General features: G+C 39.5%; 1 protein-coding gene across 2 annotated transcripts in view; it reads right to left on the reverse strand.

Annotated features, from left to right (window-relative positions):
* COL28A1 (collagen type XXVIII alpha 1 chain) overlaps positions 1 to 16,059 on the reverse strand; it is a 66,451-nt gene that overhangs the window by 43,721 nt on the left and 6,671 nt on the right. For both annotated transcript variants that reach the window (XM_077272768.1, XM_077272769.1), the window contains exons 2-9: positions 14,851 to 15,014; positions 12,463 to 13,031; positions 9,060 to 9,080; positions 7,095 to 7,154; positions 4,816 to 4,869; positions 1,360 to 1,404; positions 612 to 638; positions 201 to 245 (exon numbers count right to left, since the gene is read on the reverse strand). In XM_077272768.1, the coding sequence (XP_077128883.1) occupies positions 201 to 245; positions 612 to 638; positions 1,360 to 1,404; positions 4,816 to 4,869; positions 7,095 to 7,154; positions 9,060 to 9,080; positions 12,463 to 13,031; positions 14,851 to 15,007 (978 nt within the window). In that variant the 5' untranslated portion in view covers positions 15,008 to 15,014. The remainder of the gene's footprint in view (positions 1 to 200; positions 246 to 611; positions 639 to 1,359; positions 1,405 to 4,815; positions 4,870 to 7,094; positions 7,155 to 9,059; positions 9,081 to 12,462; positions 13,032 to 14,850; positions 15,015 to 16,059) is intronic.

The following is a 16,059-nucleotide window of genomic DNA, read 5'->3' on the forward strand; positions in this document are numbered from 1 at the left end:
TTATCAGTTTTTGAAAATTTCCAGCTAAATAATCTGTTGCGTGAGAACGCAAGTTATATATAAAAGCCCTTTCAAAAGCATTGTGCTGAAAATTTGCCGTATCTGAACCTGAAATTAGTGAAAAGCAAAAAACATGAAAAATTATATTCTAAAATACTCCTGTCTCTAAAAAAATAGTTTTGTATGGCCTTAGTACATACCCGATCTCCCTTAACGCCAGGAATACCACATTCTCCTCTTTCTCCCTAAAATGAAAACAAAAAAAATTATTAGTAAGGAGTAATTTTCTTTTAATTTTCATTTATTGGAATTTTTACTGAAAGCTATAATAAAATAAAAAAGGGTACAAAACACCAAAAAAACTCCAATTGATAAGTTTAGCTGATATTTTCCGAGATAGCGCCACCCTGGTCAACAGGCCGGTCTGGTATTGCAGCTCAGCCCCATTCAAGTAATTTATAGAAAATGTAATTTATTGCAGTATTTTTTTTGCCATGGCTATGGATAATCTAAAATGATGAAACAAAAGGACAATGCATAAAAATGTATACTATACTAATGTTGTATATGTCTTCATATATGTAAAATTAATAATAGGCCATAAATATTACCTGCTCTCCTTTATATCCAGGTTTTCCCTATATATATAAAAAAATCACCAGAATTATAACAAAGAAAAGCAAATAAGTGCAATTATTTAATTCAGGAACAATATCATATATTTTGCATTTATAGGTGGCCCTGGAGACCCAGTTCTCTTTCTTAGTGAAGAGGTTGTTTGCATATTTTATTTCCCAGGGAACATTGCATGGCCTTAAAGGGGTTGTCTATTAGTGCATATATTTGGGACTAAAAATTTGTTTTACAATTGGGTTTCTTAAAAAATTTTCCTCCTTTTTGGCTTTTTACAAATTATTTTTTCTGCTGCAAACTGAACTTTTACGTGGTCTCTGGTCCTAAATCAGCTGAGAGGAGCTCAGAACAAGACAGATAGAAGAGTTATAAACTCTCCCGTCAGTTAGAACGAAGTCACTGGCGCATTCTTAGCTCATTCTGCAGCCCGCGACAGTCAGTGCAAGACAGATGCTATAAAAGGCAAACGGTGCAAAATTTTTAATCAAACCCGATTACAAAAATGATTTTGAGCCCCAAATGCATGCATTTAGGCAAAAAAGTCTCCAAAGGTGGACAACCCCTTTAAATGATCTGACAGCGGTGTTGGGGGACAGGGCTCGCATTACGCTGCCATTTCACGATCTTGTAGGTCCACATGTTCCTCCTACCTGTAGCGTGTTACCCCATATGCCCAATCCTAATTTCATTGTGATAATTTCTTTTTCTATGATTTTACAATTTTACCTCTAAACCGTCTCTTCCAGGAATACCATTGAGGCCGGATTCCCCCTGCAAAGAAGAACAGACACATCATTTACCGTACACCTTATTAAAAAAAAATTTTTTAAGTGACCAATAAATATAACTGTTACCCTAGAGGAATGGTTCAACAAAGTGTGAAAACTCAGCACATGAATGCTCATCACTCTATTCAGATGTTGCAAACACAGCACACGTGACGGGTAGGATTCCTAGTAGTGGAACCCCTAGTGATCACACATTTATCATCAATTATGTGGCTTTAAAGGTGCAATAAGTCTTCTATTAAAGGGAATGTGTCATCTGACGATGACTCATTGCTTTAGTCTACACTCACATCAGTGGCGTACCACCAATGGCAGCAGATCACGTGGCCACTATGGGGCCCATGAGTCGGTGGGACCAGCGTCAAGGCCAGCACTGGGCCCCTTTACATCAAGCTTTCAACTTTTTCAGCATACTGGATGCTGATAAAGTTAAAAAAATGATGGAAGCGGAAGCGTCAACTGACACACCAACTCCCACTCCCATCATTCCCCCTCTGTGTCTGAGCTCTGTGACGGCACTGTGGTGCAGAGGGCACGATGATGTCACTATAGCTCACCCTCTGTGCTGAGCAGTGCAGGGGGTCAGAAGATGCTGGGGAGACAAGAGCAGTGGGACGGAGAGAGGTAAGTATTTTTTTATGTATAGAGCAATGTATGGGGCCCATTATACTGTATGTAGGACTATGTAGGGCTCCTTATTCTGTATGGAGCACTATATGAGACTCATTATACTGTATGGAGCACTATATGGGGCTCATTATACTGTATGGAGCACTAGGTGGGGCACATTTTACTGTATGGAGCACTATATGGGGCACATTATACTGTATGGAGCACTATGTGGGGTGCATTATACTGTATGGAGCACTATGTGGGGCTCATTATACTGTATGGAGCACTATATGGGACCCATTATACTGTATGGAGCACTGTGTGGCCATTATATGGAGCAGTATATGAGGCTCAGAATACTGTATGTGGAGCCAATTATACTGTATGGATCACTATGTGGGGCCCATGATACTGTATGGAGCACTATGTGGTGCCCATGATACTGTATGGAGCACTATATGAGGCTTATTATACTGTATGGAGCACTATGTGGGGTCATTATACTGTGTGGAGCACTATGTGGGATGCATTATACTGTATGGAGCACTCTGAGGATATTATATGGAGCAGTATATGAGGCTCAATATATTGTATGGAGCAGTATATGAGGCCCCATATACTGTATGGAGCATTATGTGAGACCCATTATACTGTATGGTGCACTATGTGGGGCCAATTATACTGTATGAAGGACTATGTGTTTTTTTTTCTTTTTTGGGGGGAAGGGGTTGGGGACAAATACAACTTTTGCTATGGGGACCCATGATTTCTATGTATGCCCCTGGTTCAGATGTTGCTTTTTACTGCAGACAAAACCTTCTCACTTGGCAGTAGAGAAGCAGTTTATAACAAGCTGGTTTTGCTGCTGTTTTGGTGTCGTATATTTGTTTTACATTACATATGCCATTTGTCTACAGTACACATTTAATACATTTAGCTATATTCACCCAAAAAGCAGCAAAAACAAATGGCTGCACTTATTGCAGCGTTTTTGTACTTTTGCATTGCTTTCTATGGTGAAAAAATACTACAAAAACTGAAAAAAGTGACATTATGGAGATTAAAAAAACAACAGTTTTCCAATTCAGTCAGGAAAAAAAGCAAGCGAGTGCATGAGATTTCTGATAGCTCATAGCTTTTGCTGGTACTGTAAAAATAACATTGATGCAGCAAAAAATCACTGCAAAAATGTGTGAATCAGGTTTTTATGATAAATGTATTTTTTAAAATTATGGTTTTTTTTTCAGTTTTTGTTTTTTTTTTACCAATAATGAAAAAAAAATCTTGCAATTTTCACATTGATCATTAAGTCTAATTTGAAATTCCTACTTTTTGGTCTAGATCTGTTATTGTAACCATGCCTGTATTGATTAACAAGATACTGAAAAGTCTTCTGTACAGATCAGGAAGTCTAGTATTGGGCCAAGTGGTCAAAAGTGAAAAATGCAATATTTCTGTGTTTTTCTGGGTTTATATATAGTTTTGTAAGCTATATATAGCAATATTGAAAATGTAATACATAAATAATTTAACTTAACAATCTGTATTAAATAATGTCATTTTTAAAGGGCAATTGTCAACCCAAAATTACCCAATAAATTAAGCACATAGCCTTATATAGGAAATAGTCCCTATAAAAATCACACCTTTCTGCAGAAACTGAACATTAATAAAGCATGCTAATTACAGGGACTGATGCTCCATGGAGTGGCCAGAAGAACTGTCCTTTAGTTTCTCATCATACTATGAAAAGAATGAAGGTTGAGAGCTATTATAATGTAAATCACTTTATTTAAATTAAAGTATTTCATGGCTTCAATGGCTTAACATGAGCATCATTATTTTTCAATCTAAGTTGACAAAAAAAATAATTAGTTAATAACAATCATTAATTTCAATTCAATTTAAATGTAATAAATTAAATTAAATAATTTGTTGGCTACCTGTAGTGGCCACTAGAGGGAGCTTAGAAACTTTTTGCATAGGATTATGTAATTCTGTAAGCTCCTAAGCTCCCTCTAGTGGAGGCTGTGGGTACCCAACATGTTATTTTTTTATGACCATGATTATGCAGAGAATTTAGTAAATTTGTATCATAAAAACACAGATCTGCTACAAAGAAGTTAATCTGCACAAAATTTTGGAATGGAAAATGACATGATTATTTATTTTAGACAGTGGAAATAACATTATGTTGCATTCCTGGCTTTACAAACAGAGAAGCCAACTGTCCCAGATAATTCCCAGGACTTCTGTGTCAAAAGGGGATGGGGTTAAAAAGTGATCATTCCAGTACTTAACGGGTTCCTACTGGAAGATATGGGCCGTTCCCTTAGGGGGGTTGGAAATGGGGCTTTAAAATCACCATAAATTTTGCAGCTATGATCATGATTTCTGTTGCTGGAAATCTGAATACAGATGTAGCAGAGGTGAATTTTTCAAAGTGCAACATTGTTATTAAAATGTTGCAAAATTATTGTGCATTCTGATTCTAATAGGTGTTGGCATTAATAGCATTTCTAGGCATAGCTGAATGTATTTGATCCCCCCTGTGACATTTTGATACATTTCTTACAGATAATTGCCCATTGTCTCCAAATCAATCACTTAAAAATACACAGATTACAATGAACATTTCCATCAGATCGTATCTCTTCCGGTAGCTTAGGATTTAGGATTCAGGATTCAGAGGATTTCAGAAATAAATTTGTTACAGATGATTAACTTCCTATTTCCTAATATTTTAGGGTTTACATGATCTCCAATCTGAAGGAATACGCACCTTACCGCCTTTCTGTCCAGGAATGCCATCATCACCCGGCCGGCCTTTCTTACCCTGTAAAATAGAAAGATCTGCGTTATGTTACAATCAGAAGGAACACTTCTATTCTCAAGAAAAAAGTTTTTTTGAGAAACTTCTTTTTTGTGTCATTTTGCTACAATTCAATAATCATTACATGATATGACTGGAATAATATCTGTCTCAGACAGACAGAGGGTTAAACCCTTCACGACTGGGCAAATTTTAATTTTTAAGTTTCAATTATTTCCTTTCACAAGAGCCATAACTTTTTTTTATATTACATCAACATAATTAGATGAGTTTTTTTGTGCTGCGATGGGGTAAAAAAAACCACAATTCTGCTAATTTTATTTATTTCGTTTTTGCAATTTTCAATGTTCAGCAAAAACGACCGGATAACATTCTCCAGGTCTGCAAAATTACACCAATAGACAATACTAAAGTTATAGTTTTTATTGTAGTGATTTTAAAAGATTCTGAACTTTGTTAAAGATGTTTGGTTTTTGTTAACATTGTTTGAAATTCATAACTTTTTATTTATTTTTTCTGTTGACGGATCTATATGAGGGCTTGTTTTTAGATCAAACTTGTACGAATACGGAAATAACAGATGTGCTTTTTGGTTTTTTTTACATTTCTTTATTTGTAGATTAGGAAAAGAGGTTATTTTAATTTTTATACTGTTTTATTTACCTTTGTAATTTTATCAAATTTTTTTAAAAACTGTTTTAAAATTATTTTTACATATTTTTCTTATTCTAGTTCGTAGTATATAATGTTGGCATAAAAGTGAAAAATGATCTCAATACAAAAGTGTTAAATCTAAAGAGGTGACAAAATATTGAAACATCTTCAAACACGTTGCTAAGTTTGGCCAAAATAAAAGCAGTGACGGGTAAAACTGACTTTAAAAAATTGCAGCCATGATAAATTCACCCCTTTGTTTACTGACGGATTCACACGTCAGTTTTTCACATACGAGTGCGATCCGTTTTTTACACTTGTGACAGTGCCCATGGTGTTCTTTTCATGTCTGAGTGATCCGTGCAAAATTGTGGAGACATGTTCGATATTGATCCGAATGTTGCATCACAATCGACAATTCAAGTCTATGGGTCTGTGAAAAAATCGTACCACACCCGGACGCCATCCATGTACTGTCCGCTTTGCACTGAATGACAGCAGAAGGTGGAGAAACTTTTTTTTCATCAGTGGAAAAAAAATGTTGAAATTGCTGAAAATCTGATGAAAATCACTGATGAACCTTGTTAGTCAAAAAACTGGCGTCTGAATGAGGCCTAACAAACAGTGAGGACAAGAGGAGGGGGCTTCATCACCACAAGCCCTTGCTAGAATGAAGCCAGCTTCAGAAACCCCCATCAACATCAGCTGATGGACGCTATGAGAAAAACTTACATTTACCACTTGTAGATTTGCGTACGTTCAAGGGATCATCAGTGGGTGGCATGGATTATGCTGCCTGAGGACCATGCCTCTTAGATGAATATTCCGAAGCAGCGGCTAATCTTCTGCTTTGCTCTGTTGACAGAGCGTGAATGTTGATGTCATGCTGATGGACTGCCGGCTCCCCACTACCTAGCTGTGATGAACCGGCTTTCAATCAGCATGACGTCAGCAGTCACGCTCCATTAACAGAGCCGCCCAGAAGAAGAGCCGATCTGTTGATGTAGCGCAGCGGAAGCACCAACAGGAGCAATCGGTGACCGATCTGTGCCAGCACCGGGTAGAACAGGTAGGTAGTTACCTTTCTTAGGAACCACCTGCCTGTTAATTTTTAGGCTCATAGTAAAAATGTAATAGTATACTAGACAACCCCTTTAACTATATGATGTATTGATGTCGCAGTCATGACTGTCTGGTCGATGGGGACACACATGGTCCACGGACACCATTATTATACTTGGCACATGCCAGTTGAGGGATTGACGTGAAGCTAATTTTACATTACAGCTAAGGAGGTTCAAAGTTTGGGGAAAAAAAAATTGTAGCAAACTTTTCCATAAAAATATGTCAACAGTCTTTGCCCCCTGAAACAATGACTTCCATAAATTGTGAGTTATTAGAAATTGTTCCTTATTGGTTTTCTAGCAGCTCCTCAGACAATGGACTGTCAACAATGGTGGTCGGTAAAATAACGATGGGCAACTATGGAGACACAACTTTTAATGACTCACAGTCACAAACCATCTGCAGCAGATGACATGGCGCACAGTGACGCTCATATGTCCTGTACTTACAGCGGCTCCTGGAATTCCCTTTTCTCCTTTTTCACAGGTACAAACAGGCGATTGCCGACACTGTTAACAAAGAGAAGTCAGTAAGACGTCACTTGGAAGATACAAAGGCAAATGGATCATTGAATTTAAAGAAATTTTCATATTCTTAGTTTATTGATGACCTAATAGGATAGTTCATCAATACCAGACAAGTGGGGGCCGAAGTGGGGCAACGTCACCAATCATCTGTTCTCAGCTCAAGCGGTGGCAGAATGTAAACCGAGAATGGAGCCGAACATCTCGGCTACTGCGGCACCTCTCCTACTAAAGTGACTAGGAGCTGCAGCACCCAGGAAGGGCCAATACTCAGAGATCAGGGCTGAGCTGCTCGGTTCCTTTCACTCTTTACATCAAGCTCAGCTCACTGATTGGCTGAAGGGCTGCTGATGTGAGTGTAACAGACACTGGGAGCAGCTTGGAAACTCAGCACTGGACCAGGGAAGGGTGAAGAAAGCACACTTAGTTTTTATTTGTATATTAACCAGTAAGCCAGTAATATGGAGGTAGGTGGAAGTGAGCAAGACCGGGTTACAGAGGTAGGAAGGCTGGTTAACAGTTAGAAGACAGGGTAGGAGCAATAGTGTCAGGTAGTCTAGTCCTGAACTGGGACACCCCAGTAAACGAGCCGGCTTGTGAAGCTGGAGTGCGGCACAGGCCAGACAGATGTTGGTGGGGGGGGGGACTCTATCGTTAGGCAGACTGAAATGGTCATCTGCCATCGAGATGATCTAATAGTTTTCTGTCTGCTGGTTGCTCATATTCGGCATATTGTGGATCGGAGAGACCGTTTGATGGGTGGAGGTTGGGAAAACCCAGCGGTTATGGTAGACATTGGTACCAATGACAAAGTCACAAGAAGTTGGAAGTTCCTTAGAAATGATAACAGTGAACTAGATGGGAAGCTAAAGTCCAGGACCTCAAAGGTGGAGTTTTTAAAAATACTGCCAGTGCCACGAGCTAATGGAGATAAATAAATGGCTTACAAATTGGTGCAGGAGAGAAGGGTTTGGGTTCATGGAGAGCTGGGCCGACTGCTCTGGTAACTTAACACAAGTAGAAGCTACAACTGAGCAAATCAAATATTGATAAAGCCCCCGGCCGGAGGACATTCATCCACGGATATTAAGGGAGTTGAGGTCAGTAATTGACAGACTGCTGTATCTCCTCTTCTTAGACTCTCTTGTAAGACAGTTGATGCCACAAGATGGAGGATGGCTGACATGGTACCGATATTCAAGAACGGTAAGAAGGTGGATTCATACAGCTACTGTCCGGTAAGCCTGACATCAGTAGTATGCAAAATTTTGAGGACTTTATAAGAGATGACCTGCAGAGATATATTGCAGAGAATAATATATATATATATATCTGAAAACCAGCACAGATTCATGAAGAATAAGTTGTGTCTAACTAACATGTTGGGTTTCCATGTGGAGGTGAGTGCGAATCTGCATGTAGGTAATGTGGCTGATGTGATTTATCTGGACTTTGCAAAGGCATTTGATATTGTTCCACATAACAGCCTTATACTGAAGCTACAGAGGCAAGGACTGGTGGAAACTATATGCAGATGGGAAAAATGGTTAAGGTGGCATCTCCAGTAGACTGAACTATATAAAAATCGTGAGTCCCAATGGGGTCAGTGATGATGATGTCTGTAAAGTGCTGTGGAAATTAATAGTCCTATATAAATGAGTAAAATGTGTTAATTATTTTCTTGAGCAGGTTGCAGGAATTCTGTCTATCAATCAATCGGTCAGTCTGTCTGATTGTCTAGCTGTCTGTCATGCTGTCATCTCTAGATTATCCATCTGGACTTTTTCTTATTATTGTGTTTATAAGTTTTTATACTGGACTCCAATAATATTCCTTTTTTTTAATTAAAAATTCTGCAAATTCTTGAGTAGACAGCTGAAAAAAACTTACCCCTTCCTCTGCAAGTTCTTTCTGTAAAAGAAAAATAATATATCAGGGGACAAGAAAAGTTTTTCAAAATACAAATTTTTTATTACACATGCGTTGTACATTTCAGGAATGTTTTTAAAGGAAACTTACAAATGATAATATACAAAACAAAAACCTTACAATTATCATTTGAAACTACATTTAAAATGATCAATATATGATAAGGTCTGAGTGGCACCATCCACTCTCAGTTACACACTTTTATGATGAAATGGTATAAGAAGAGTATCCACATACTACAGACCACGTGCCAGCATTGATTTACTTCCACTACTTTCCATCACATAGTCATAGCACCCACCGCTAGGGGGAGCTCTCTGCATACAGATTCATACAGCTCCCAATGAGATCGTAGCTGTATTGAATTATTTCTCCTTAGAGTTGGCCATGGTCAGCCAAACTTTTATCATGTAACTATATGAAGCTCTGATATAAAAAATATATAATTAAAAATGTTTTCTGCCTCTGGGAACATTTTTTTTTTATTTAAATACATGTATTTGGGGCTAAAACTTGTATTTGCCTTGTATTGACAGCCCTTTCATTTGATGAGCACCGTGTAATACCTCATTTACCCCGCGGAGGAGCTGCAGGGAGGTCGAACACTTGCTGCCTTCTACCCTGCACATTACAGATAGTCAATGAGAATCCCAGAAGCAGAGTAGTCAGTAATAATCTTATCTTTTTGGCACTTTTCTAAGAAAAATGGATTGTAAAAAGCTGAGAATCCTTTTAACTTACCTAAAATTTGCCTAATTGAATGAAAACGATGCATAAAAAGAGACAACAAAATCCAGTCCAATGTTATCTTCTGATATAGCACAAAGGATGAGAACATTATATTGGTGAAGTCTGTGACCCTCGCTTACATTTTTAATGTTATTTGATTTAAAGGGACGTTTTCTTAAATCGTAGAAGTCATAAATTCTGGTAGTGGTTCAAGATCACAGAGGATCTTCTTATTTGTATGAATTACATATTGTGGGCGATGTATTAATGTAATTATGCCAGTTAATAAATTGGAGAGGATTTATTTTGTAAAATATGTACACTGCTTCCCAAATTAGCAGACTGCTGAGATTGTACAGTATGCAAGAGTTTGTTTATGAATCTTAAAGGGTTTGTCCGCTATTTAGATGTTTATGATCTATCCTTAGAATTAGAGATGGTGCAAAACGATTTGCAGGACCAACAGGCACGTCGATAATTTGTAGCCCTGTGACCCACCTCCTATCTGATCACATCTATGGCTCCTTTTTTGATTAGCTGGCCTGCAATGTCATTGGCATGACACAAATGTGACTTTGCAGCAGGCCGGCTAATCAAAAGAGGAGCCAGTGATGCTAGCCGATAGAAGGCGGCTTAGAGGGTTGCCTTCCGGAGGCCAGAGATTACTGATATGGCCGCTGGACCGATTCCTGAGAATCAATTATCACCATTTCTGCATAGGATAGGTCATCAATATCAAACTGGAATGAGTCCGACATTCGGCACACCCACTCATCAGCTGTTTGCGGCACTGGTTTCAGCCAGAGCCAGACCAGCACAGTTCAATTCATGCTGTAGTAATTGTTCTCGGTACTGTAGCTCAGCTCCTGTAGCTCAGTTCTTGTAGCTCAGTTCCTGTAGTTCAGTTGTTGTAGCTCAGCTACTGTAGCTCAGTTCTTGTAGCTCAGCTCCTGTAGCTCAGTTGTTGTAGCTCAGCTCCTGTAGCTCACTTCTTGTAGCTCAGTTCTTGTAGTTCAGTTCTTGTAACTCAGCTCCTGTAGCTCAGTTCTTGTAGCTCAGCTCCTGTAGCTCAGTTCTTGTAGCTCAGCTCCTGTAGCTCTATTCTTGTAGCTCAGCTCCTGTAGCTCACTTCTTGTAGCTCAGCTCCTGTAGCTCACTTCTTGTAGCTCAGCTCCTGTAGCTCCTGTAGCTCACTTCTTGTAGCTCAGCTCATGTAGCTCAGCTTCTGTAGCTCAGTTCTTGTAGCTCAGCTCCTGTAGCTCAGTTCTTGTAGCTCAGCTCCTGTAGCTCAGTTCCTGTAGTTCAGTTGTTGTAGCTCAGCTCCTGTAGCTCACTTCTTGTAGCTCAGCTCCTGTAGCTCAGTTCTTGTAGCTCAGCTCCTGTAGCTCAGTTCTTGTAGCTCAGCTCCTGTAGCTCAGTTCTTGTAGCTCAGTTCTTGTAGTTCAGTTCTTGTAACTCAGCTCCTGTAGCTCAGTTCTTGTAGCTCAGCTCCTGTAGCTCAGTTCTTGTAGCTCAGCTCCTGTAGCTCACTTCTTGTAGCTCAGCTCCTGTAGCTCAGCTCCTGTAGCTCCTGTAGCTCACTTCTTGTAGCTCAGCTCCTGTAGCTCATTTCTTGTAGCTCAGCTCCTGTAGCTCAGTTCCTGTAGTTCAGTTGTTGTAGCTCAACTCCTGTAGCTCAGTTCTTGTAGCTCAGTTCTTGTAGCTCAGCTCCTGTAGCTCACTTCTTGTAGCTCAGCTCCTGTAGCTCAGCTCCTGTAGCTCAGTTCTTGTAGCTCAGCTCCTGTAGCTCAGTTCCTGTAGTTCAGTTGTTGTAGCTCAGCTCCTGTAGCTCAGTTCTTGTAGCTCAGCTCCTGTAGCTCAGTTCCTTTTGACATGTATGGAGTCTATATCCGGCCTCAGCTTGAGTTCTTAACAGCTAATAAGTGGGGGTTCCAAGTGTCAGATTCCTACTGATCTGATAATGGGACCTCTCCTATGGCTATACCATTAATATCTCAAAAGTGGAAAACCCTTTTAAGGTGTCCGAAAAATTCAATAGTTGTCAACCAGATGCCTGTTCAACCATTATTTATGCATTTTATGCATTTTAACCATATCATAAATGTGCATGCACATCTAATGGAGGATTATGTCTCCCTAACCCAAAAGGATGGAGGTTAAGATTCAACTTGATACATTTATTTCCCCCACCATCATTTGTCAGTGATATCATCAGGTCCTCCATACACATAAGACAGTTAACTGAAACTGCCAAAATCACAGTCATATATGAGCCTTAGGGCAGGTGCAGACGAGCGTGCACTTGTCCGATTTTTGTCTTCAGACGGTCTGTTTCAGGACTTCCTGGAAAACATTGCACTGCACTCGGATGACATCTGAGTGCAGTCCAATTTCCGCGGCCTCATAGAATGGAGAAAATGTAGGAATTTTTTTTCCCTATCTTTTCCTCATCCAAAAGACTCAGATCACACTATGATCAATCTCTGATTATAGTTAGTGCCATGGAGCAATTGACTAATATTCAATAAGTTACAGTCTTTTGTGTGATGGGTGCTTCCACTATATACTAGAATGAATTGCATTTTTAGGTAATTGTAGGTTTATATCAATACATGACAGTGAGGTCATTACTTACCACTTCCTTGAGGATTTTATCCACCATTTCAGTTTCTTGCAAATGGAAGACGAATCTGGTGGCAGGCACACTAGCCAGGAGACGGAGTTTTGCAGCATTTGCTGCCTCTTTGGATACGGATGTCATTCCAACAGTGAAAAGCTTAATATCATGGTTTTTGGCATTGGCAGTAGCAGCAAATATATCAGGATTTCTGGGATGGTCTACCCCATCAGTGAGGAGTATGGCCACCTTCTGACTTTTGTGTGTGCCTTCATTCATATACAGCTGGGTTAAGTTTGTGATGGCGTAGGAGGTGAATGTACCATGGCCGATATATGCAATGGGTGAGATACGAGCTTTAAAGTTGTCCGGTCCTTTCCAGTCTCTGAATGTCTGCTCTATGAGCACTGTGCTGCTGTACTGTAGTAATGCCATCCTCCAGCTGAACGGCCTCTTGGAATCCAGCTGAACGCCCTTCAGCTTGTCCACCATTTGTAAAACAAATCTTTTCTCCTGGTTGTGATTATACTCCTTAGCGCTTTCTGAACTGTCCAGAAGGAAAGCCATTTCCAGAACGCAGTCTTCATCTGAAATCACAAAGCATGTACTTAGATGATAATAGGGCAGCTACAGAATGCTTAATCTGCCATTTTCAGAATACCATTGGAAGTGAATGTTTATGTTTCCACTCCCTGCAGAATGATATGGGGTTCTATTCTCAAGATAGTTTAAAGTTCCCAGAGGTGGTCTTGCATCGATCAAACATTTGTGACTATTGTTCACCTGTCTCGGATCGAGCGCCGGGCCTTGCACTCTTCTCCTAACACCAACTCCATCTGTACTACTCCATGCTGGGTTCCTTGGGTAACTCTGCAAGCATCTCCCAGGGCCTTTAAAGACCAGCTTAGGCACCCGTGTGTGCCTGTGTTCAGCAAGCATTGCTTTTAGCTACCACATTTATTACACAAGTCTGCCTCACCATCCACTTTTCTCAGCTCTAGCCAAGTGTCTACTCATTTCTTCAGCAAATGACTGCAATCTTCAAATACTTTCTACCTCAGTCCTGTGAATCCTGGTGCTGTTGCATTTTCAACTGCTGCTACAAGCTTTCAGATAATGAACTCATATCTGCTAATACAAGTGCTGTTCATATCCTGGTCTATGCAAGTAAGGTATCTATCTGCATCTCTGCAAGCAAGTTACCAGATTGCCTATACATCAATTACTCCTGTGTGTAACTGTATCTCTGCAAGCAAGTTACCAAATTGCCTATGCAACAAATTTTCCTGTGTGTAACTGTATCTCTGCCAGCAAGTTACCAGATTACTTATACATCAATTACTACTGTGTGTAACTGTATCTCTGCAAGCAAGTTACCAAATTGCCTATGCAACAAATTTTCCTGTGTGTAACTGTATCTCTGCCAGCAAGTTACCAGATTACTTATACATCAATTACTCCTGTGTGTAACTGTATCTCTGCAAGCAAGTTACCAGATTGCCTATACATAAATTATTTCTGTGTGTAACTGTATCTCTGCAAGCAAGTTACCAGATTGCTTATTCATGTGCTGCTGCCATGTACTGTATATCCTCACACCTGGCTCTGCTTTATCTGGTGCTTTCTGTTCTGCTAGTCTGTCTGCAGTCCTGCATACCTGCTGTCCTAGTTTTTGCTTATCCAGTTGTCATCTGGCAAGTTTGCTCTGCTGCACCAAAGCCTCTGACCGTGCTGCTCCCCCTGACCTATGGCTCAGAGGATCCATCTCGCAAGGTGAGCTCATAACAATGACATGTACTGTGGATTAGTTTAAAGTCTTAGCTGTTATAGGATGGGTGATAACTTGCTGATCGCTGGACTGAGATTCTGAGAATGAGACTCTTATATTGCCGCTTCTGAATAGAGAAGTGGCCGCACGAGCGAGCCATTGCTCATTTCAATCTTTATTGCACTAATCCAAGTACACGCTTTATCTGGCAGTCCCATATAGAATAATTGGAGACTAGTATGCATGCCGGCCATCGTTTCATTAACAGGGATTTGGAGAACCCCATTCTAGGCACTGGTACTTGGCCATGCAGTCCGACACATACCAATATACAAGTCATCACCTATGCTAAGGATAGATGATAATTCCTAAAGATGGGAATCACCCTTTAAGCCTCACCACAGGTTAGATGTGTGATAAATTTCGAAGAGGGCTCTCATTTATAGGGGAAACCTGGGCGAGAACATAATGTACAAATAAATAAGAGTTATTCAAGAGTATTCCATGCATAGTAGCAGTTCCAACTCAATTTACAAATGTTTTACTGAAAATAAAGTTTTAGGAAACCTATATACAAACTTCCTGCTAAAGTTACTTTTACAATTGTTTATTTCTCAGCTTATTTCCATCATTTTTACCTTGTTCACTGAGGTTGGTCACCTTATCCACAGGGCCGGATATTAATGCTTTAGGCTTTAATCTTCCAAGTCTCCTCTCTTCAAAATAATTCTGGGCCACAGACGTCTGGGAAATGGCATGTAATAAGAAGAAGAACCACCAAACTTGAGGAAACATGATTGTTCTGAGAAGAAAAATGATTGATTGTTTAATTAATTCAAGAACAATCCATAACTTCTAGAAAAATAATTTTTAAAATGCTAAAATTATTTATTAATTAGACAGGGAAATTAATTGTTTTCATTGTTTGTGTAGTTTTAGTATTTCAGTACCCCAATTTATCATTTTTTTTTTTTTTTTAAATCAGCCTCATTTAGAAATAATGATGTAACATCTATATACGTGGCTTCCTGTAATGACATAACATGGCTAGAAGCCAAAACATTTTTATTGACCAGGTGTGCGCTTCTATGCATTTCAGCCATTAGGTGGCGCTGATACATTTAGAATATTCTTAAATTTTTCTAGTGCACAATGTATACACTGTTATAAAGTTTGGTTTTACACGTATCATTTGTCAGCAAATTTTACAGCAAACTACACATATTGTAATCAAGAGTTTTCCATGCCTTTGTCATTGATAATAAAAACTCAGGCACTGAAGCACAGTATTGCGTAAAGGTTTTAGGCAAGTGTTGGAAAAAATGCTGCAATTAAGTTTTTCTCACAGTGCTAGCGGGGATCTCACCAAGGTCACGGCAGTTCAGCCCGGTTGGGAACGCAGCCACAGTTACCGGAGGTAACCTCGATGATGTCACCGCCGATCCCTGAGTCTGCGCTCGCAGCAGCATATTCACCAGTGGTTCTCAGCCTGGACGGTCGCATCTTGGCACCGTCCAGGTTGAAAACTGTTTTTTCCCCCAGACATAGATTACAGCGTGGGATAGAACTACGGAGAGGTGAGGAATATTGTTGTTTTTTTATTTTTGTTTTCTTACAGAAGACGAGGGTTTCGGTGGAATAAGCGTTTGGTGAGTATAACTGTGTTTGTTATTTTTAAATAAAAAAGTAAAAGTGTGTTTTGTTTTATTTCTAATAAAGTACTTTATTCTTGCTGTGTTTTTATTTACCATACAACTATAGGATTAGTAATGGAAAAGTGTCTTATAGATGCCTCTCCATTACTAAGCTGTGGGCTTGATGTCACCTGACAATACAAAGGTGATATC

This window comes from Ranitomeya variabilis, chromosome 7 (genome assembly GCF_051348905.1).
Source record: "Ranitomeya variabilis isolate aRanVar5 chromosome 7, aRanVar5.hap1, whole genome shotgun sequence".
NCBI classification, from domain to species: Eukaryota; Metazoa; Chordata; class Amphibia; order Anura; family Dendrobatidae; genus Ranitomeya; species Ranitomeya variabilis.